This window comes from Rhinopithecus roxellana, chromosome 10 (assembly GCF_007565055.1).
Source record: "Rhinopithecus roxellana isolate Shanxi Qingling chromosome 10, ASM756505v1, whole genome shotgun sequence".
NCBI classification, from domain to species: Eukaryota; Metazoa; Chordata; class Mammalia; order Primates; family Cercopithecidae; genus Rhinopithecus; species Rhinopithecus roxellana.
In genome coordinates this window covers 9,495,822-9,520,343 of record NC_044558.1, presented here as the reverse complement: position 1 = coordinate 9,520,343, position 24,522 = coordinate 9,495,822, and the positions used below count along the sequence as shown (strand labels likewise).

Genomic DNA, 24,522 nt, shown 5'->3' with positions numbered 1-24,522 from the left:
TTTGGAAGAGGAATTGTCTGGAGCCACACATAAAATACACTAACAGTAGACGATGAGCTTTAAAAAAAATTGCAAAAAAAAATTCTCTATGTTTTAAGAATGTTTATAAATCTGTGTTGGGCCTGATTCAAAGCCGTCTTGGGCTGCATGCTGCCCATGGGCCGCAGATTGGACAAGCTTGATCTAGTAAATGTTTGCTTGAGGTGGGTATCCAGAGGGCTCCAAAATGAATTACTCGGCAGAATTCTGGTGGGGTAAGTGGCTTCCACTTCATGTATTCTCTATTGTCTTTAATTCCCATTTTAGGGAATAATACAATATAAAACATGGTCTAAAATTTGTCTGTGGCATCTCTGCTCTGAAGGCACAACAGATTAGTGTCAATATTCTAGCCTGAATGATGATAGTCTGTTGCATTGGTCTGAACTTTCTGCTGGCCAGTCAAGATAGATGTGATTGCCAGCACTTCATGCTGTACCTGTGTTAATGAGTCAGAAAAAGTAGAGCAATTTATTTCTTCCTTTTTAAGGGAGAAAGCCCTGTCACTCTCACTGGTGAAGCTTTGTAGTTGGGATATATTTAGTTGGCTCTGCATGGGGAACGTTGCGGTATGTCCTCCACAATAGGTGTGATCATCCTGCTGGGAATCACCATTGCAGGCACTTTTTAATCCATTGTTGCTTAAGACAAAGTACAATGGATTAGGGTATCTGATCGGATGGCCTGTGGTTCTGAATAGAGTTTGTAGCTGGATACATGAAAGATGGGAAGGCAGAGTTGTAGGTGAACAGCTTCACCATGGTACCCTGATGACTTGCTCTTCTCATAGACCATGGAGGCAAAGCTTAGTCTTAATCACAGGCTGACCCATATTCTGGCCGGACACCCTGCAGGTCCTCCAAGAACAAAGTGAGAGAAAAGCAGCCCTGTGAGAAACAGTCACAAAGCTGTTTCTCATCTGCTTCCTTGGTTTTAATTGAGCATAGGACTTTACCACCTTGGGAGGTATAGTTGCTGGCTATAAAATGGCCACAGTTTGGTGTTCTCATCTGACTTGGTGTCATCCTGTGGGGCTGAGGATACTGATCTTGATTTTGCTGTTGGATTTAGTAATATATGAATCCATTTGGCCTTTTGCCGACTGCACTTACAGAAGCGTGGAGAACTGTTCTGCCCCTTCTAACCACTGTGCTGTAGAGGGACGATTGCAAGTCTTTGTTAATTTGTTGTAACATTTAAATGAGATAAAGTATATAAAGCATTCCACATAGTTCTTTACATACAGATGTTCAAAAGTTAGTTGTTTATAATAGTACAGATGTACTTCAGCTTATGATGGAGTTACATCTCAATAACCCATATTAAGTAGAAAATAAAGTCAGAAATGGGGTTTTATAGACACGATGGGATGCGAAAACACAACGTCCAAAAAAACTTAGCTAGCACAGTACACCATTGATCGTTTTTGTTTTGTTTTGTTTTAAGGTGCTGTGGGAGGGGCAGCCCCCGCCCCCCGCCCCCCACCCCGCCAAAACACCAGCGTGCCTCCGCAGGAGGGATTTTTTTTGTGTTGATTGTTAATGCTCGTGATCACGTGACTGACTGGGTGCTGTGGCTTGCTACCACCACTCAGTGTGAAAGAATATCATACTGCCTATCACAGGCCTGGGAAAAGATCGAAATTCAAAGTACAATTTCTACTGAATGCCTGTATCACTTTTGCATCATTGTAAAGTCAAAATTATTAAGTCATACCATTGCATTGTGGTCCAGGACCATCTGGGCTTAGAAAAATGGATTCTAGAAAGCCTATTTAAGGACTGATAGGCTAATTTTTTCTATAACTAAGGATACAGAAAGCCAGAGCTAGTACAGGTTGAATAAATTGTGTTACATTTGGAATTCCTGAAAAGTGGCTTTTTACACTGAATTGTTAGTAGTGGTGGTTTTGTTAACTTTCTAGAGGTATCTCTAATTTTTCTAATGCTTATATTGCAAATCAGGTTTTCAATGGAAAATAGACTTTTCTCAATTTAACCATGTCAGTGGATACTCTTCAAATAAACTTTGCTTTGTGGAACATAAGAGACGGAACTTACAAAGCCATAAGGGAAATTTTCAATTTAAAATACGAGAGCAAATTTACATATTTTAGGTATGAGAATAGTATTTCAATGTATATTATATATTTCTTAAGTCCTATGTGTTTTAGGTACTGAAATGCTTACAGATGAAATCATGCTGTGTCTGTGGTTGGCATAGATAGAAAAGGAAACAGAAGGGGTCAGGACTTTTTCCCATTTAGAAGTTTACATTAGGACTTCTCTTTAATGTGGTGTTCAGATAATGTTTGTTTATTTAGAAAACACTGAAACCTGCTAGACATTATCTAGATGGCATGTGTCTTTTGGGTTGGCCCGAAAGACTTTTTTATGCCTGTTGTATTGGCTGTTAATAGTACTTTGATTTACTCTAATAATGTTGCTCTTACCTTTAATAAATTGTCAACCCACTTTTCCTTTTTTGAGACAGATCTTGCTGTGCCATCCAGGCTGGATTATAGTGGCACTACCATAGCCCACTGCACTCTCGATTTCCCATGCTCAAGTAATCCTTCCACCTCAGCCTCCCAAGTAGCTGGGACTATAGGCATGCACCGCCACACCTAGCTAATGTTTCGATTTTTATTTTTATTTTTTTGTAGAGACTGGGTCTTACTGTGTTGCCCGTGCTGGTTTTGAACTGCTGGACTCTGCCTCAGCCTCTCAGCATGCTGAGATTATAGGTGTGAGCCACCACACCTGGCCAGTGGTAACCCCTATATATAAAACAATTCTTAGGCTGAGGTAGGTGGATCGCTTGAGTTCAGGAGTTCAAGACCAGCCTAGGCAACATGGCAAAACCTCATCTCTACAAAACAAAAAAAAAAATTAGCCGAAGCTGTGGTGAGAGAATTGTTAGAGCCAAGGAGTCGGAGTTGCAGTGAGCTGAGATCATGCCACTACACTCTAGCCTGGGTGACATAGTGAGACCCTGTCTCAAAAAAAAAAAACAAAAAACAAATTCTTGCTGTGACTCAGTTCATACTTCCATATTCTATTTTTTGCTATTTTATCTGACCTACGGCAGACCTGGCCACCATGCCATATGCACAGTATTAGGTTCATTTTCTGGTTTGGTTGGTTTTCTTTTGTTTTTGAGACATTTCTTGCTCTGTCGCACAGTCTGGAGTGCAGTGGCATGATTCCCGCTCACCACAGCTTCAACCTCCTGGGTTCAACCAATGCCTCAGCCCCCCAAGTAGCTGAGAATACAGGCTTGCACTACCACAGTGTTGCCCAGGCTAGTCTCGAACTTGAGCTCAAGTAATCTGCCCACCTTGGCCTCCCAAAGTTTTGGGATTACAGGCGTGAGCCACTGTGCCCAGCCTAGGTCTATTTTCTTATAGTTCTTTCTATTCATGTGTATGTGTGCTTGTGCATGTGTGTTTAACATGGATAGTATATGGTTATTCCTTATAGGTATTATTTAGATTATTTTTTGCTTTGTAATTTTCTGTAGTAAGCCCAATTTACAAATAAAGGAAGCTGCTGGGTTAACAGCTTTTCAGTTATTTGCATTGTGTGGATATAGAGTATTTTTAAATTTTCACAGATATTGTTAATCTTAGTGAGATCTTTGATATGAAAATCCACATCCATAATTATATTTATGCTTTCTTGCAGCTGTTTACTTCTAATTATTTCCTGATTCACAAATTAATTTTTGCAATTCACAACTTCCAAGAATACTTGTACTATTGGATTCAATCCGCAGTAATCTGCAGGAGAGAAGCAGAATTATACCTAGAAGTCAACTAATGGACAATTAGTCACCCACCTACATGTTGAGGTACTCTGGGCCTTTTTCTTTCACCCTCACTGGAAGGGAATGTGGGTGGGAATTTAAGACATCTACTTCCTTGTTGATTTTCCGCCTATTTGTTCTATTCATTATTGAAAGTAGGGAATTGAAGTCTTCCACTCTTATTGGTGAATTGTGGTTTTTGCTTCTTGTATTTTGATGCTCTCTTAGGTATTAATAACCTACAGATCACATTTGACAGTTTTAAGTAAACAGGCTTCCAGATTAACCTGCTTTGGGGAGGTCTTGTGATACAAGGTGGTGACATCCTGTCCTTGAGTATCTTATGCATTCCTCAAATTGATATTCTGATCAATACATAACCTAACACTCAAAAGGGTGCTGCTTTTATTTGTAAATCATCAGGTTTTATTGATGCAAGTTTTCTTGCACATAGACATTTTAGCCTATATGTTGCAATCAGTAGCCAATGATTATAACCTCAGTATTGTATCCTCCAAGGAGAAACAACAATTTGAGTATTAGGAGTCCCCCTCCCTTCTCCTAAAGTTTCCTATGAAAGCCTTCCAACTTGTAGCGGACTCCAGAACACTTCAAACTCTGTTGGTATGTCTTCCCAGATTGATCCTCACATCTGGCCTCCAGTAAACCTTTATCAGATTCTTTCTACCTCAACAACCTTCATTTTAGACAGCAGTGCATATATGTTTGTAATTGTTATCTTGATGGGTTGATCCTTTTATCATTATAGAATGCATCTTTTTATCAACATTTTTTGTTTTAGTCTGTTTTGTCTGATACTAGTATAGGCTCTCCAACTTTCTTTTGTTGAGACGGAGTTTCACTCTTGTTGCCCAGGCTAGAGTGCAGTGGCACAATCTCAGCTCACTGCAGCCTCTGCCTCCCAGGTTCAAGTGATTCTCCTGCCTCAACCTCCCAAGTAGCAGGGATTACGGGCATGTACCCACTATGCCCAGCTGATTTTTTGTATATAGTGGAGACGGGGTTTCACCAGGTTGGTCAGGCTGGTCTCGAATTCCTGACCTCAGGTGATCCACCCACCTTGGCCTCCCAAAGTTCTGGGGTTATAGGTGTGAGCCACCGCGCTTGGCCTGCATTCCAGCTTTCTTGGAGCTATTTGTGTGATATTTTTTCATTGTTTTACTTTCAGTCTGTGTTTTTGGATCTAAAGTGTATGTCCTGGAGACAATAGCGTATAGTTGGATAGTTTTTAAAATCCAGACTGACATTCTCTGTCTTTTGGATTGTGATATTATGAAATGTATCTCTGGTCTTTATCCCTGTTTTCAGGCATACAAGTCCTAAAATTCGTGCAATCTCCAAAGTGATAATTTTTTTTTTTTGGTATGCTAATGAGTTGACTTATGGCTGGCATCCCCTAGTTTCAGAATGGAGGGCTGATCACCTGAAAGACCAAGGCCTGATTAAAGGGTTGGGACTTTTCAGCCCTGCTCCTGATTCCTGGTACCAATTGTCTATCTTAGCCCATTTCTGTTACTTATAGCAGAGTAACTGAAACAGGGGCCTTTATGAAGAAAAGGAATTTATTTCTTACACCTTTGAACTCTAGGGTTGAAAAGGGTACACCTGGTTGAGGGGGAGGGGTGAGGTTAAGTTGATCACCAATAGCCACTGGTTTGATTAATCAAACCTGTGCAATGAAGCCTCCATAAGACCGGAAAGGATAAGAGTTTGGAAGGCTTTTCAGATTGCTGAGCAAGTGGAGGTTCCTCGAGGGGGGCGCACCCAGGGAGGGCATGGAAATTATGTGCCCCTTCTCATGTGACCTTGCCTTCTACATCTCTTGATCTATATCCTTGGTAATGCACTTTATAAATAAACTGATAAGGTGTTCCCCGAGTTCTGTGAGCTGCTTTAACACATTAGTCAAACCAAAGGAGCAGATCATGGGAACCCCAGTTTAGTTGGTCGGTCAGAAGCACAGGAAAAATAACCTGGGGCTTGGTGTTAGCATCAGAAGTGGGGACAGTCTTAGCCAGGCACAGTGGCTCACGCCTGTAATCCCAGCACTTTGGGAGGCCGAGGTGGGTGGATCATGAGATCAGGAGATCGAGACCATCCTGGCTAACACGGTGAAACCCTGTCTCTACTAAATATACAAAAAAAGTAGCCAGGCATGATGGTGGGCGCCTGTATTCCCAGCTACTCGGGAGGCTGAGGCAGGAAAATGGCGTGAACCTGGGAGGCGGAGCTTGCAGTGAGCAGAGATCGCACCACTGCACTCTAGCCTGGGCGACAGAGTAAGGCTCGTTCTCAAGAAGAAATAAAAATAAAAATAAAAAGATGGGGGCAGTCTTGCAGGACTGAGCCCTAAACTTATGAGATCTGACACTATCTTCATATAGATGGTCTCGGAATTAAAATGAATTAGAGGACACCCACCTGGTGTGTACACTACAGAAGTGATTGCTTGTTATGTGGGGTGAGACACCCACACATCTGGTGTCAGAAGTGTGAGAAGCTTTATTCTTATATTCTCAGAATTGTTTATATAAAAATGTGATTTTTTTATATAATTACATTTACCTCTGTTTTTGTTTTTATGTCTTATTTCTTTTTATTCCTTTCTTATTCCTTAGTGGGGTTTATTTTGCGTAAGTGAGTATTTTCTAAGGTAGCATTTTAATTTCTTTTTTTCCTTTTTTGTTTTTAATTTCTATTTTGAGACAGAGTCTTGCTCTGTTCCCCAGGCTGGAGTACAGTGATGTGATCTCAGCTCACTGCAAGCTCCACCTCCCGGGTTCACGCCATTCTCCTGCCTCAGCCTCCCGAGTAGCTGGGACTATAGGTGCCCGCCACCACGCCCGGCTAATTTTTTGTATTTTTAGTAGAGACGGGGTTTCACCGTGTTAGCCAGGATGGTCTCAATCTCCTGACCTTGTGATCCGCCCACCTCGGCCTCCCAAAGTTCTGGGATTACAGGCGTGAGCTACCGCGTGTTTTTAATTTCTTTAACAATATTTTCACTGTATTTATTGTTACTTCATGGAAGCACAAATTCTTTTTAAAAGTATTTTTTATTTTAAAGTATCAGTGATGGAGGCTGGAAGAGAACTTGGGGCAAGAATTTATTTTCTCAGAGAAATGGTAATGATGGACTATGGAAACCTTGTCTATGGTAATCTGTGTTACAGTATATTCTCAAAAGTTCTGAGAATACATTATATCCACCAGCAGATTATGACTGCAGCTGACCATTGAACAACTTGAGTTTGAACCATGTGGATCCACATACACATGGATTTGACTTTTTTTTTTTTTTTGGAGAGATGAGGTCACTCTCTATTGCCCAGGCTGGAGTGCAGTGTACAGTCATAGCTCATTACAGCCTCAGACATCTGGGCTCAAGTAGTCCTCCCATCTCTGGCTCCTGAGTAGCTGGGACTGCATCCACACACTACCTTGTCTGGCTACACGTGGAGTTTCTTCTGCATCTGCCACCCTAAGTCGTAATCCCTGTGTTGTTCAAGGGTCGATTGTATTTTCCTTTCACAATCTTAATTGTGTAGCTAGAGGCAATCTTCCGAAGAATTCAACTTCAATTTAGGTCGTTCAAGAGTGCTTTTCCAGTTTTCAGTTTTCTTCTATGCCAGTAAAGGAGAGGGATGGAGAAAAAAAAACCCAACTTAACATAAAGACGGTTTCCCTTCCTACCCATATGCTCTGTATTAATTTGCTAGGGCTATGTTTAAGATAGGAAAACTGAAACTTCTTCATGCAATTGACCACTTCACCTCTGGTCACCAAACCGTATTTGGATTTCTCCCCGTCCACAAACTGTTTTCCAGCTGACAACAACTGGGTATCCTACAATTCAATTACACGTTGGCACCATCTACCTGGAGAAAGCATCAGAGCCCACAGGTTGAGGACTCAGTCCCACAAGACTGCCCCTGACTTCACCACTCCTGGGTCCCAGGTTGTGACCTGTACTTTTGACCAACCTGTTACAAAGAGGGGATTGTCAAGACTCCCTCTGTGGATTTGATTAATTTGCTAGAGCTCATAGAACTCAGGGAAACAGTTTACTTATTATAAAGGCTATTAGATGAAGAGCCAGGTGGAAGAGATGCATGGGGGAATGCATTTTTGAGCGCTTCCATGCCCTGTCCACCCTGTGGTCACCTCTATGTTACCAGACACTCCTGTTAGGAGATTATAGAGGTCTCAGGAGATCTGTGTCAGGAACCCAGTTCAAAGACCACGTATTAGCGCAAAAGATTGTATACCCCAGTCTACAAGAGTTTTAGGTGCCCTGTGTCTGGAATCCTGGGCAGAGACCAAGTATGTATTTCTTATTGTGGGCTACTATGACAGTAATGCCACAGACTGGGTGGTGTAAACGACAGAAATTTATTTCTCCCAGTTCTGGAGGCTAGAAGTCCAGGGTCAGTATGTTTGATTTCTGTTCTCCTAAAGCTTCTCTCTCAGTGGCTTGCAGGTGACTGTCTTCTTGCTGTGTCCTAACATAGTCCTTCCTCTGCAGGCCAACGTCGCTGGCGTCCCTCTTCCTATGGGGGATGCTATTCGGATTAAAGCCCCACTCGAATGACCTCACTTAACCAGTTACCTCCTTAAAGGCCCTATCTCCAAATACACTGAGACTTAGGGCTTTCATGTATGAATTTTGGGGAGGGTACAATTCAGTTGATGAGACTCCCTCCTCCAAGTGGACGTAAAAGCCAGGGGACAGTGAGGGGGGCAGGGGCAGTTATTAGGCATCATTAATTCTCCTTAGAAGTACTGCTTTTCTGCTGTCAGTGAACACTGTGACCCATTCTGCTTCCAACCTTGTGGACTATTCAAACCAGTGAGGAACAGAGTCCTAACACGTGAGAGTGGCAACATGAGTGTCAGCATATGGTGGCTGCCTTTTTTTTTTTTTTTAGATAGACTTTATTTTCTAGAGGAGTTTTAGGTTTAAAGAAAATTGAGCTCGGGCATGGTGGTTCATGCCTGTAATCCCAGCCCTTTGGGAGGCCGAGGCAGGTGGATCATGAGGTCTGGAGGGAGTTTGAGACCATCCTGGCCAACATGGTGAAACCCCATCTCTACCAAAAATGCAAACAATGAGCTGGTCATGGTAGCACATGCCTATAGTCCCAGCTACTCAGGAGACTGGGGCAAGAGAATCGCTTGGACCTGGGAGGTGCAGGTTACAGTGAGCCCAGATTGTGCCACTACACTCCAGCCTGGGCGCCAGAGCGAGACTCCCGTCTAAGAAAAAAAGAAAAAGAAAATTGAGCTTATAGTACAGAGCATTCCCATATATGAGCTTTATAGGAACCTCCCATCTCTAGAACTCTAAGGTTTCACTATTAGCAACTTAGATTAGTGATCCCTCACTAACTTTAGAGTTTTCCCTGTATCCTGTGGGTCTTACGGGTTTTGATAAATGCATAATACTATGCATCTACTATTATAAGAGAGTTTTAAAAAATAACTTTATGAAATCAAAACATACCTAAGAAGGGGTAAAAGTGTTAAGTGTATAGCCCAGTGGGTTATGTAGGGAACACACTTGTGTGTAAGCACAACCCTGGTCAAAAGCTGTCTTCATGCTACTTACTACCAATTGCTCTTCCATCACACCTTGTAAAAAGTACCACTGCAGTCCCTAGATGATTGTTGTTGTCTGTGTTTCAATCTTTATATAAATGGAATCATGGTTTATTCCTTCATCTCTGGCCTTTTTCACTCAGTAGTGTGTTTGTTAGATTAATTCATGTTGTTGCATATAGCTGAGTTTATGAATTTTTGTTACTATAGTGTTTCATTAATATGAATACATTTCTTTTTTGTTTGTTTCCAGTTTTTGCTTAATGGACCTAATGCTGCTGGCAGTGTTATAATTATGCATTTCTGTTTGGTACATACCTAGGAATGAAACTTCTAGGTCTCAGGGCTTGCGTTTATTAACCCTTGGTAGATGATGCCATACATCTTTCCAAAGTGTTGGTCAATTTAAGGGTCATTATATACTCTTATCACCATTGTATGAGAGTTCCATTTGTTCCACTTTCTTGCCAACATTTGGTATTGAGAGTTGAAAAAATTCTAGCCATTGTGAGAGTATAGTATTACCACCTTATGGTTTTCATTTACATTTTTGATATTAATAATGTATTTAGCACTTAACCAAAAATTTTGCCATTTAAAAATAGTTGACCCTTGAATAACATAGGAATTAGGATAACTGACCCTTGTGCAGTAAAGAAAAAAATCTGCATTTGACTCCACCAAAACTTAATCACTAATAGCCTACTGTTTATTGGAAGCCTTACCAATAACATAAATAGTTGATAAACACACATTTTGTATGTTACATGTATTATATGCCGTAGTCTTAGAATAAGCTCGAGAAAAGGAAATTTTATTAAGAAAATCATAAGGGGTCGGGTGCGGTGGCTCACGCCTGTAATCCCAGCACTTTACAGCTCACGCCTGTAATCCCAAGGCGGGTGGATCACAAAGTCAGGAGTTCAAGACCAGCCTGGCCAACATGGTGAAACCCCGTCTTGACTAAAAATACAAAAATTAGCCTGGCATGGTGGCGGGACCCTGTAATCCCAGCTACTTGGGAGGCTGAGGCAGTAGAATCGCTTGAACCTAGGAGGCAGAGGTTGCAGTGAGCTGAGATTACATCACTGCACTCCAGCCTAGGCAGCAGAGCGAGACTTATCTCAAAAAAAGAAAAAAAAAAAAAAAAAGAAAATCATAAGGAAGAGGAGGATATATTTACTATTCATTAAGTGGAAATGGATCATCATAAAGGTCTTTATCCTCATCACATTTATCTTGACTAGGCAGAGGAGGAGGAAAAGAAGGGGTTGGTGTTGCTGTCTCCAGGGTGGCAGAGACAAAAGAAAATCCACATATAAGTGAACCCATGCACTTCAAAGCCACATTCAAGGATCAACTGTAGTGTCTATCACATGGTGTTTAATTAAGCTTCATGCTTATTTTTTATTGAGTTGTCTACATTTTTCTTTTTACGTAATTCCCTTTACAGGCTGGATATGAGCTCTTTGGTATGTATTGTAAGTGTAATCTTCTAGAGAGTGGCTTTACTTTTTCACTTCCTTAATGGTGTTTTTTGATAAACGGGTGATTAATTTTGATGCAGTCCATTTTATGGACCTTTTTTCTTATTGTTCATTGTGCCCTGTTTGACAAACCTTCCCCTATCCCGAGGGCATAAAGATATTCTTTTCTATTTTTGAGATGGAGTTTCGCTTTTGTTGCCCATGCTTGAGTGCGGTGGTGTGACCTCAACTCACTGTGACCTTGGCTCACTGCAACCTCCGCCTCCCTGGTTCGAGCGATTGTCCTGCCTCAGCCTCACGAATAGCTGGGATTACAGGCATGTGCCACCATGCCCAGCTAATTTTTGCATTTTTAGTAGAGATGGGGCTTCACCACGTTGGTCAGTGTGGTCTCAAACTTCTGACCTCAGGTGATCTGCCTGCCTCGGACTCCCAAAGTGCTGGGATTTACAGGCGTGAGCCACCATGCCCAGCCTGTTTCTGGAAACTTTAAAACGATAATCTACCTGGGATTGATTTGTTTGTGTATGTCTCTGGGTGTGTAATTGGATAAGGCTTATTTTCATTTGTGGCATATAGATAACCAATTGACCTAGCTTCAAGTATTGAAAAGCACTTTTTCCTAACTTTGTCATAAAACAAGTGTCTGTATATGTAAAAGTGTATGTATGTCTTCGCTATTCATGCTTGTTTTGCATTTCTATGGAAAGTTTATAATCAAGCTTGTAAATTTACACCAAAAAAATCCAGTGGGATTATTGGAATTGCATTGACTCTTTATTACTTTTTCTTTTTTTTTTTTTTGAGACGAGATCTCATTTTGTTTCCCAGGCTGGAGTACAAATGGTGCAATCTGAGCTCAATGCAACCTCCACCTCCTGGGCTCAAGTAATCCTCCCACCTCAGCCTCCCAAGTAGCTGGTACAGCAGGTGTGCACACCTGGCTAATTTTTTTTTGTATTTTTGGTAGAGACAGGTTTTCACCATGTTGTTCAGGCTGGTCTTGAACTCCTGACCTCAAACAGTCGCCCAGCTCTGCCTCCCAAAGTGCTGGGATTATAGGCAAGAGCCACTGCGCTTGACCTAAATTTTGAGATCATTGGCATCTTTAATGCCGCCTTCAAATACTTGAACATGGCATATCTTTACACTCAGCTCTTTGTTGTTAGAGATGTGACACATCCTTCATTTTTGAAGTGTTTGTTTTTTTATGGTATTTCTAAAAATTACTGCTGATAATATTCCTACATATTGACCTTATTTTCAGGGATTGTAATAAACAGTAGAACAAAAAAAAAATCTCTACATAGTTTTGGATTTTCTATATAACATCTGATAATCAGTTTTGTGTTTTCCTCTCTGCTTCTTATAATTCCTAATGTTTTTTTCTTTATAGCAGCTAGGATCTCCAGTAAAATGATTAATAGGAGTGATAGTGGCATCTTCTATGTTACTATTTAATTGTTTCACCTACCATTTATCAAAAGAAGTTTCTATCCTTTATAATTTTTTAATTATGTAGGGATTTGATTTTTTTGAGACGGGCTCTTGCTGTGTCACCAGGCTGGAGTGCAGTGGCACAATCTCGGCTCACTGCAAGCCTTCCAGGTTCAAGCAATTCTCTTGCCGCAGCCTCCCGAGTAGCTGGGATTACAGGTGTGAGCCACCACACCCGGCCCCACGATGCTTCTGACACTAGATGTGTGGGAATTTTTTCCCAACTGACCAATTCTTTCCACATACCAACTGGGTGGCTTGTGATTCGATTCAATTCTGACACTGTCTACCTGACATTACTATCAGAACCCACAAATTAAAGGGCTCAGTCCCACAAGACTGCCCCCACTTGAAGCCAGTCACAAGTCCAGGCTCATACTTCTGACCAACTGGCTATAAAGCAAATAAGGTATACTTTCTCTGAGGTCACTACCTTCCCAGCACTTCAGTGTGTTCTGTTCACCAACCCAGAAGCTCGGTTCATCAAATCTCAATGTTCAAGAGTTTTGTTTTGTTTTTTAAAAAAACAGTCTTACTCTGTCACCCAGGCTGGAGTGGAGTGGTGCTACCATGGCTCACTGCAGCCTTGACCCCCAGGCTCAGGTGATCCTCCCATACTGCCTTCTGTTTTGAGTGGGTGGCTGGGACTATGGGCATGCACCACCATGACGGGCTTTTTTTTTTTAATTTTTAAATTTTCAGTAGAGACAGGGTTTCACTATGTTTCCCAGGCTGATCTTGAACTCCTGGGCTCAGAAGATCTCCTGCCTCAGCTTCACAGACTGCTGGGATTACAGGCAATGAGCCACCACATCCAGTCTAGAGTTTTTATAGAGTGCAATCTCCAGCTCCCCCCACCAGCTTTATGGAGGTCAGTGGTTAGAACTAAAAGTTCCAACCCTCTAATACTTGCTATTCCTGGTGACTATCAGCTCTATCCTGATGGTATCTAGGGGCCCCCACTTACAGCCACCGCAGTAGCATAGACTCAGGTGTGTGCAAACAGTTCATTATGAATAACAGTATATTTATGAATTAGTGTTTGCTTATGCCAGAATTTTTTTTTTTTTTTTTTTGAGACGGAGTCTCGCTCTGTCGCCCAGGCTGGAGTGCAGTGGCCGGATCTCAGCTCACTGCAAGCTCCGCCTCCCGGGTTTACGCCATTCTCCTGCCTCAGCCTCCCAAGTAGCTGGGACTACAGGCGCCCGCCACCTCGCCCGGCTAGTTTTTTGTATTTTTTAGTAGAGACGGGGTTTCACCATGTTAGCCAGGATGGTCTTGATCTCCTGACCTCGTGATCCGCCCGTCTCGGCCTCCCAAAGTGCTGGGATTACAGGCTTGAGCCACCGCGCCCGGCCATATTTTTTGGAAACAGAATCTTCAGTCTGTCACCCCGGCTAGAGTGCAATGGTATGATCTCTGCTTACTGCATCCTCCACCTCCCAGGTTCAAGTGATTCTTGTGCATCAGCCTCCTGAGTAGCTGGGATTACAGGTGTGCACCACCACACCCAGCTAATTTTTTGTTTTTTTTTTTTTTTTTTTTTTTTTGAGAAGGAGTCTCGCTCTGTCACCCAGGCTGGAGTGCAGTGGCCAGATCTCAGCTCACTGCAAACTCCGCCTCCCGGGTTTACACCATTCTCCTGCCTCAGCCTCCCGAGTAGCTGGGACTACAGGCGCCCGCCACCTCGCCCGGCTAGTTTTTTGTATTTTTTTAGTAGAGACGGGGTTTCACCGTGTTAGCCAGGATGGTCTCGATCTCCTGACCTCGTGATCTGCCCGCCTCGGCCTCCCAAAGTGCTGGGATTACAGGCTTGAGCCACCGCGCCCGGCCAATTTTTTGTATTTGTAATAAAGATGGGGTTTGGCATGTTAGCCAGACTGGTCTCAAACAGTTGACCTCAGGCAATCCACCTGCCTCTGCCTCCCAGAGTGCTAGGTTACAGGCATGAACCACAGCACCCATCCTTATGCCAGAAATTGACTGAGTTCATTAAAGTAACCTTGAATAGCCCTGAGGAGTTTAGACTTTGCGAATGAACAGTGAGAATGTTTTTTAACCATATGTTTGAACTTTTAAAAAAATTCTCATTCTTATTGTCATCTTAGCTTTTTAAAAAAATACAGTTAGCATGGATTACTTAGAAGAGAGTCTGTTAAAAATAAGTAAAAACAGGCCGGGCGTGGTGGCTCACGCCTGTAATCCCAGCACTTTGGGAGGCCGAGGAGGGCGGATCACGAGATCAGGAGATCGAGACCATCCTGGCTAACAACACGGTGAAACCCTGTCTCTGCTAAAAATACAAAAAATTAGCCAGGCGTGGCTGTGTACACCTGTTGTCCCAGCTGCTGGGGAGGCTGAGGCAGGAGAATGACGTAAACCCAGGAGGCTTGCAGTGAGCCAAGATTGCGCCACTGCACTCCAGCCTGGGCGACAGTGAGACTCCATCTCAAAAAAAAAACAAAAATTAAAAAAAAAAAAAATTAAAAACAGAAGGTGATTGGCATTTAAATGTAACAGAAAGCTAGCTGTTATTTTGTGGAATGAATTGCTGTTAAACACTTTAGAAATTTCATTGACACTTGCCTTATTTATTGTTGTGTCTATTGCTCTACCACTTCCCAAATTAAAGATGAGTCTGCTCTGAAGATTCAGTAATTAGGATGGACAGTTACTAATTTTCTTAGATATTCTATCTAGGCAAAACAGCATTTTAATAAAATATCTTTATTTCTTACAGATTCCTGACATACAAACAACTGACTTGTAACTGACTTATAACTGACTTGTAATACACTGCTACTATATCAAACCGACAATGAATTGGAATGAAAAACCAAAGAGTGCTACATTACCACCACTGTATCCTAAAAGCCAGCCACCTTTTTTGCATCAGTCTTTGATAAACCAAATTGCCGCAACACCTCAAAGTTCTTTCAGCTATCCTGGAAGTAATCAAGAAGCATGCATGTATCCCAGTAATTCAAATCCAATTTCACAGCCACTGCTGAATATCCACAATTATCCTCAACAAATCTCTGTTTCTGATGTGCATAATGGGACAGTTGTGGCCTCACACACTTCAGTAGAAAGAATAACATATGCAAATGTTAACGGACCCAAACAACTAACTCACAATTTGCAGATGTCTTCGGGAGTTACACAAAATATATGGTTGAACTCACCAATGAGGAATCCTGTGCATTCTCATATAGGGGCAACTGTATCTCATCAAACTGATTTTGGAACTAATGCACCCAATATGCCTGCACTACAGAGTCAACTGGTAACATCAGATACCTATTCTATGCAAATGCAAATGATCCCTTCTAATCCTACACGACTTCCTGTAGCTTACCAAGGAAATCAGGGACTTAACCAGTCTTTTTCAGAGCAACAGGTTGATTGGACACAACAGGGTATATCTAAGGGACTGACTTATCCAGATTACAGACCACCTCCAAAGCTGTACCGTTACTCACCACAAAGCTTTTTACAAGATTCTACCATTCAAAAACAAAACTTTATGCCTCGTACATCATTACAAGTTAAAAACAGTCAGCTTCCAAATTCTGTATTAACTTTACCATCAAAGCAGACTGCAGCTGTACCATCACAGCAGTATGCCACGCAAACTGACAAAAGACCTCCTCCTCCTCCTTACAACTGTAGATACATAAGCCAGCCTTTGCAAAGTACTCAGCATGTTACTAAACACTTGTCTATGGAAGTTCCTCAGAGTCGAGAAATGCTCTCATCTGAAATAAGGAGCAGCTTTCAACAGCAGTGGCAAAACCCTAATGAAAATGTCAGCACAATTGGAAATTTCACTAACTTGAAAGTAAATACCACCAGCAAACAACCTGTTAACGATCCCATTAGATCTTCTGTGGATGGTGTTCAGACTCTTGCTCAAACTAATGAAGAGAAAATAACGGATTCTTGTAATCCAACTTCAAATCAAGTACTGGACACAAATGTCACAAAAGAAAAGCTAGTAAGGGATATTAAAACATTAGTAGAAATAAAACAGAAGTTTTCAGAACTTGCAAGGAAAATTAAAATCAATAAAGATCTTTTGATGGCAGCAGGTTGTATTAAAATGACTAATACTTCTTACAGTGAACCAGCTCAGAATTCTAAATTGTCTCTAAAACAAACTGCCAAAATCCAGTCTGGACCCCAGGTAACTCCAGTAACGCCAGAGAATGCAGAGAGACAACCACCAACAGTAGTGGAATCTATAGAAACAAATAAGACTCAATGTATGATGAATTCTGACATTCAGGAAGTCAATTGCAGAAGGTTTAACCAAGTTGATTCTGTTTTACCAAATCCTGTCTATACTGAAAAGCGGCCAATGCCAGACCTGTCTCATGATGTGAAAGTTCTCACTTCAAAGACATCAACTGTTGAGATGACCCAGGCAGTGTTGAATACTCGGCTTTCATCAGAAAATGTTACCAAAGTTGAGCAGAATTCACCAGCAGTTTGTGAAACAATTTCTGTTCCTAAGTCCATGTCCACTGAGGAATATAAGTCAAAAATTCAAAATGAAAATATGCTACTTCTCGCTTTGCTTTCACAGGCACGTAAGACTCAGAAGACAGTGTTAAAAGAAGCTAATCAAACTATTCAGGATTCTAAACCAGACAGTTGTGAAATGAATCCAAATACCCAAATGGCTGGTAACCAACTGAATTTGAAGACCATGGAAACTCCAAGTACTTCTAATGTAAGTGGCAAGGTTTTGGACAACTCTTTTTGCAGTGGACAAGAATCCTCAACAAAAGGAATGCCTGCTAAAAGTGACAGCTGTTCCATGGAAGTGCTAGCAACCTGTCTTTCCCTGTGGAAAAAGCAACCTTCAGAAACTACAAAAGAAAAGCAGTGTGATAAACTCAGAACAAACACAACAGTAGTTGGAATTTCAAAACCTGCTAACATCCACGTTAAGAGTCCTTGTTCGGTTGTGGGAAATTCAAATTCTCAGAATAAAATAAGTAATCCCTCACAACAGACAGCTTTATCGATGGTAGTGCACAATTATGAGTCTTCAGGTATAAATGTAACAAAGGGAACAGAACTTCAGATTGCTGTAGTGTCACCGTTAGTTCTGTCAGAGGTCAAAACATTGTCTGTCAAAGGAATAACACCTGCAGCATTACCTGAAACAGTGTATCCCGTTATTAAAGAAGGTAGTGTCTGCAGTCTACAAAATCAATTGGCAGAAAATGCAAAGGCAGCTGCTGCTTTGAAAGTCGATGTTAGTGGACCAGTAGCAAGTATAGCAACATCAACCAAGATTTTTCCACTAACTCAGAAGGAAAAGCAGAATGAGTCAACAAATTGTAATTCAGAAGTTACACCTAATGTCAATCAAGGAAAGCATAACAAATTAGAGTCAGCTATCCATTCTCCTATGAACGATCAGCAGACCTCACAGGAATCAAGGAATAGTACTGCTGTGAGTAGTGATATATTACAGATTGACAATATTTGTTCTCTGGTTGAGGGTGATACCTCTTACAATTCCCAAATAGCAAAGATATTCAGCTCTCTTCCTTTGAAAATAGTTGAGCCACAGAAACCTTCTGTACCCAATCAGCAAGGGAATGGCAGCAGAGAACCAGAAAAACAATTAGATAATACACCTGAAAATAAAGACTTTGGTTTTCAAAAAGATAAACCTGTACAGTGCACAGATGTTTCACATAAAATATGTGATCAGTCAAAGTTAGAGCCACCCTTAGAGTCATCTTGTAACAATCTTGAAACAAACAGAGGAATTCTAGAGAAAAGTAGTGTGGAGCATGCCACTGAAAAAAGCACAGCTAATGATACATGCTCGTTGGCTGCTATTCAGGAGGATATTTACCCTCAGGAAATAGATGCATCCGGCAATTATACTCCCCAAGATCCTGCAAGAAATGAAATTCACAATGGTAAGGCACCTGTCTTATACCTACACGACCAGCTGTCAGAACTTTTAAAAGAGTTTCCTTATGGCATTGAGGCTGTGAATACACGTGAAGGTTCTGTGGGCCAGCAAACTGCATACCAGACCTCAGAAGATCAAACTGCTGATAAAACCAGTTCTGACTCCAAAGACCCAGCAGATCAAATACAAATTACAGTATTAAGCTCAGAGCAAATGAAAGAAATATTTCCTGAACAGGATGATCAACCCTTTGTAGTAGAGGACTTGGCAGAACCTCAGAAAGAAGAGCTCATCACAGAAGTAGTTACCCAGACACCTGCAGGAGGAGAAAGTCCTGATTCTGTGGTACTGGACTCAGAGAAAGACGATATCCACTGCTGTGCGTTGGGATGGCTCTCCATGATTTACGAAGGAGTACCCCAGTGTCAGTGTAATTCCATCAAGAACTCAACTTCAGAGGAAGAGAAACAAAAAGAGCAGTGTTCTTTGGAGACCAACAGTTGTAAACAAGGAGAGAGAACCTCTGATAGAGATGTCACTGTTGTTCAATTTAAGAGCCTTGTAAATAATCCAAAGACTCCTCCAACTCCTCCACATGGGAAAAGTCATTTTCCTGAACTACAAGACAACAATAGAAAAGATACATCCAAAACAAAACATAAAAGCTTACCAAGGACAGAACAAGAATTAACTGCTGGTCAGTTTTCATCTAAATGTGATAAACTAGATCCCTTGCAAAATCACAAAAGAAAAAACCTGAGGTTTCACGAGGTAACCTTTCACTCTAGTAATAAAATGACACCATCTTATGAACAAGCTTCTCAAGAAACCCGACAGAAGAAACATATAACACAGAACTCACGTCCATTAAAAGCAAAAACAGCTTTTTTGCCAAATAAAGATCTATATAAGAAGCATAGTTCTTTGGGACAGTCATCATCACCAGAAAAGATAAAATTGAAATTCAAATCAGTTAGCTTCAAACAAAAACGGAAGTTAGACCAAGGGAATGTATTAGATATGGAAGTAAAGAAGAAGAAACATGATAAACAAGAACAGAAAGGAAGTATGGGAGCTACATTCAAATTAGGTGACTCTTTGTCAAACCCAAACGAAAGAGCCATTGTTAAAGAAAAGATAGTATCAAATGCTAAGTCTGTAGACACGAAAGCGAGTTCATCTAAATTTAGTAGAATTCTAACTCCTAAGGAGTATTTACAAAGGCAGAAGCATAAAGAAGCTATGAGTAATAAAGCATCGAAGAAAATCTGTGTGAAAAATGTACCATGTGATTCTGAACATACGAGACCAAGTAAACTTGCTGTGCAGGTTGGAAGTTGTGGGAAATCAAATGAGAAACACAGCAGCGGTGTACAGACCTCTAAAGAATCATTAAATGGCTTGACAAGCCATGGTAAAAACCTCAAAATCCACCATTCTCAGGAGTCTAAAACGTACAACATTCTAAGGAATGTTAAACAAGAAAATGTTGGTGGGAAGCAGCCGGACAAAATATGGATTGATAAGACTAAATTAGACAAGAAATTAACCAATATAAGCAATGAAGCTCAATTCAGCCAAATGCCTCCCCAAGTAAAAGATCAAAATAAATTATATCTGAATAGAGTTGCGTTTAAATGCACTGAACGTGAGAGCATTTGTCTCACCAAATTAGAAAGTTCACCCAGGAAGCTTCATAAAGATAAAGAGAAGAGACAGGAAAATAAACATAAGACCTTTTTGCCTTTGAGAGGTAACACAGAAAAATCAAACATGCTGGAGTTTAAATTATGTCCAGATATCTTACTAAAGAATACAAACTCTGTGGAGGAACGGAAGGATGTAAAGCCTCATCCCAGGAAGGAGCAAGCCCCTGTGCAAGGTCCAGTATGATTTTCTTGGTGGTGTCTACAACATTGTAAAGAGTTGTAGGTCAATATTTGGGCTAGCACCTCTCATGCTGTCTGGGCTGCTGGGAAAGACTTCAATGTGTTATGCCACTACCTAGTATTTGTTTAGCCTGGTAAACCAGTGTTTCATTGGGCACTATTTGTTTTATGTTTATTGCCACCTTACTGTAAATTGTAGAAAATTGGTAGTCATGACAAGCTATATGAAACTTGCCAGATAGAAATATTTCAGTTAGTACCAAGAAGGCTGTACTGTGAAAAATATTCCACATTCCTTGTGGGCATGTCAGAAAAGTGTCAAGTAGCTGATAACGTTAAGAGTCTTGGTTTTGTTAATTCTCCTTTGGATTTGTAATTTGAAAGCCCTGTGAACTTGAAATTTTCTTCTGAATGTTAGAGGATAAGTAATGATTAATACTAAAGTCTTTTTGTTCATTTGGAAATGGGTCAACTAATTGTCCTCTTTGAAACAGTTGATGACTGTGTTATCACTATAGTTAAAATGGTAACATCTAGCCTACTCATAAGATAGAAGAACCATGAAAGCAGCATTGTCCAGTGTTAGAATTTAAAATCTGTAAAGCCAAGCTGGCAGTTATGAATATTAGGTAGCTTAATGGTAGACTTCTCAATGTAGTGCAAGAAGGAAGGAGAAAATTGATAACTAGTTATTTGTGGTACTAAGGGAACGTGTAGAAGTAGTGGATATTATATATAAAGCATTGTGCTGAGAAACTCAGATTGGGAAATTGAAGGATTTGAATGGAAACTGGAGCCTTTGCTCTGCTTTTCTGACTATATTTGTTGGGGTTCATAAAACAATAGCATAAACAGGATACGTTTTCCTGGAAAAGGAGATAGGGATATATTCATTTTGTAAAATATTGGTGATTTCAGTAGGTCCTTTCATTTGGATCCTTAGAACTTGAGGTGTGGATATAATCGGAACATTGGAAGTGGGTGGGGGCAGTGTAACTTTCTATCTCGTGTCCTTTAATATCTTGAGATGTATTAACCTGTTCAGCCCATGTGAGGGGAACATAATTACATAGTAAAGATAAACTCATTTTTTAATTTTGAGATAAGCGTTTCAAATAGGAGAAATCATTTTTCCAGTCCTTTATTTAGTGTTGTGTTATATATGGTTGTATCTAGTGCCTTCCAAAATCTATTTTCAGCTTACATGATTTTCCTTTGTTTTAGTACTAAAGGAGATGATTAGCAATATCTAGAGTTCTGAAAATGAATATTTAAATAGTTTCAGGAATAAAAAGTACAAAAGAAGACTGGTTAAAATGTGTTGCTACAAGGAAAAGGACACAGAAAGACAGCCAAGAGAAAGGTAAAGTCATCATCTTTTTAAATCTTGATTCTACTTATCTCCCTATCAGGTATATGTAAGTTGGATTATGGTTATGGTACGATTGTAAAGTATGATTTTATCCATTTTTTTTTTTGTTCAGTCATTCAGTGTGTTTGAGTGGTAGGAGGACGCTTTTTTGTGTTGTTGTGCTGTGGAATGAAAAGCTGAGATTTATTTTCATTAACAGGAAAATAATTCTTACTACAATGAGTTAGCTAAGAGGTTTGCATATTTTACCTGTTACAGGACCAGACAGCAAATACTTTAGGTTTTCTGGGTCATGAGGTGTCTGCCCTGACTCTGTTGTTTCAAGGAAATACCTGCAGATAATATGTAGATGAGTTTCAGCTGTGTTCTCATTAACTATTTATTTATTTTTATTTTTTATTTTTTATTTTTTATTTTTATTTTTTTTTTTTGAGGCGGAGTCTCGCTCTGTCGCCCGGACTGGAGTGCAGTGGCCGGATCTCAGCTCACTGCAAGCTCCGCCTCCCGGGTTTACGCCATTCTCCTGCCTCAGCCTCCCTAATAGCTGGGACTACAGGCGCCTGCCACCTCGCCCGGCTAGTTTTTGTATTTTTAGCAGCGACGGGGCTTCACCGTGTTAGCCAGGATGGTCTCGATCTCCTGACCTCGTGATCCGCCCGTCTCGGCCTCCCAAAGTGCTGGGATTACAGGCTTGAGCCACCGCGCCCTATTTTTTATTTTTTATTTTGAGACAGAGTCTCCTTCTGTCACCCAGGCTGGAGTGCAGTGGCATGATCTTGGTTCACTGTACCCAGGTTCAAGAGATTCTCCTCCCTCAGCTTCCCAAGTAGCTGGGACTGCAGGTGCATACCACCATGCCCAGCTAATTTTTGTATTTTTAATAGAGGTGGGGTTTCACCATGTTGGCCAGGCTGGTCTCAGCCTGACATCAGGTAGTCCACCTGCCTCGGCCTCCCAAAGTGCTGGGATTACAAACATGAGCCACCGTGCCTGACCTCTAATTAAACTTTATCTACCAAAATAGGCAGCAGGCTTGACTTAGTTTGCCAGACCCTGGATTCAGTTATTTACATGTGAATTTGATTTATCATCAATACAATTTAGACAAGGGTATTTCCATTTTATAGATGAGAGGTTACATCATCTGACTTAAGTTTCATTGCTAGTTACTGAATAGGGACTTGAATCTGGTCCCCTCTCTTCAAAGTCCATTAATTGTGGGTGAGGTATAGTCAGCCCTCCATATCTGCATATTCTATTACAATCTGTGGATTCAAACAATTGTGGATCAAAAATATTTGGGAAAAAAATTAATACAACCATAAAAATAGATACTTAAAAAACAATACAGTATAACAACTGTAGAGACTGCGTTTCTTTCACTGTGTTGGCCAGGCTGGTCTCAAACTCCTGAACTCAGGTGATCCACCCACCTCGGCCTCCCAAAATGCTGGGATTACAGGCATGAGCCTCTGCATCCAGCCGAGTATATGATTTAATTAGTACCTTGTTTTTAGGGTTTGACTTTGAGAACTAAAAGCTAGAGCTCAAGAGTTTTGTCTTAGTTTTGGTTCATTACACAGCAAAGAGGAGGCCAGGCATGGTGGCTCACACCTGTAATCCTGGCACTTTTGGGAGCCCGAGGCAGGCGAATCATGAGGTCACGAGATCGAGACCATCCTGGCTAACACAGTGAAACCCCGTCTCTACTAAAAATACAAAAATCCAGCTGAGCGTGGTGGCGGGTGCCTGCAGTCCCAGTTACTTGGGAGGCTGAGGCAAGAGAATGGCGTGAACCCAGCAGGCAGAGCTTGCAGTGAGCCGAAATGTCGCCATTGCACTCCAGCCTGGGCGACAGAGCGAGACTCCATCTCAAAAAAAATAGGCAAAGAGGGGTTCAGAGCCTTAAAAATGGAGAGCAGCAGAATCTCACCAAGAGAAACAATAAGAAGCAGTATGTTTTATAAAAGGAATTGCCAAAGATTGTGAAGAGAGTTTCAAACAGATGCACAGAAGCAGGCGTGTAAAAGTTGAGTAGCGGCCGGGCAAGGTGGCTCATGCCTGTAATCCCAGCACTTTGGGAGGCTGAGGCAGGGAGATCGCATGAGGTCGGGAGTTCGGACACGCCTGTTATCCCACCTATTCAGGAGGCTGAGACAGGAGAATCACTTGAACCCTGGAGGCAGAGGTTCCAGTGAGCTAAGATAGCACCACTGCACTCCATCCTGGGCGACAGAGCGAAACTCCATCTCAAAGTCAGTTAGCATTGAAACATGCATTTGGGAAAAAACTTGCATCAACGAAGAAATGCACTCTTAATCAGGACAGGACAAATAACTAAAGAGGAGGGAATGAAGAGCAATGAGAGGCCTGAGAGTGGGAAAACAGTGCCCCTCTCGGGTTGGAAGACAGAAAGCCAAAAATGAGAAAGATACAAATGGGCACGAAGATTGGAGTAAGAAAAAAGCTTTGGAAACAGGAGAGGCATGATTATTATCTCAAAGAGAAAGCGAGAGGCATGTTTGGAATCTGAAGCTGAAAACACTCAAAAGACAGATACACAGATTGACCAGAGACACTCAGAGATAAGCATGAGCTGAATGACATGTGCAGACAGCACAGCAGGATGAGCAATGCATGGTGAATGTGAGGTTGAAATACTCAAAATCATGATGAAAGGAAAACACAAGCCAGGTCGCGAGTACACTAAGGCAAAGCTGGGTGAGACAGTCCAGGAGACAAGTCATATAGCTCTGTCATAGCATGACAAGACACAAATAGGTGAGACCTAAGGGAGAAGAAAAAAATCTTAGGTGCTGCTACATGGGCATTTTTATTTACTTATTTATTTATTTTTTAGATAGAGTCTTG

At 41.2% G+C, this 24,522-nt stretch overlaps 1 protein-coding gene across 7 annotated transcripts in view; it reads left to right on the top strand.

The window, feature by feature from the left end:
• The window catches only part of RESF1 (retroelement silencing factor 1), a 28,711-nt gene extending 6,732 nt beyond the window's left edge, over positions 1 to 21,979 (top strand). For 3 of the 7 annotated variants that reach the window (XM_030938354.1, XM_030938357.1, XM_030938356.1), the window contains exons 3-5: positions 3,726 to 3,891; positions 15,190 to 20,272; positions 21,559 to 21,979. In XM_030938354.1, the coding sequence (XP_030794214.1) occupies positions 15,268 to 20,272; positions 21,559 to 21,701 (5,148 nt within the window). In that variant the 5' untranslated portion in view covers positions 3,726 to 3,891; positions 15,190 to 15,267 and the 3' untranslated portion in view covers positions 21,702 to 21,979. Of the gene's footprint in view, positions 1 to 3,725; positions 3,892 to 15,189; positions 20,273 to 21,503 lie in introns of all 7 variants that reach the window. The other 4 variants (XM_030938358.1, XM_030938360.1, XM_030938359.1 and 1 more) reach the window with 2 other exon arrangements.
• The last annotated feature ends 2,543 nt before the right edge of the window (positions 21,980 to 24,522 follow it).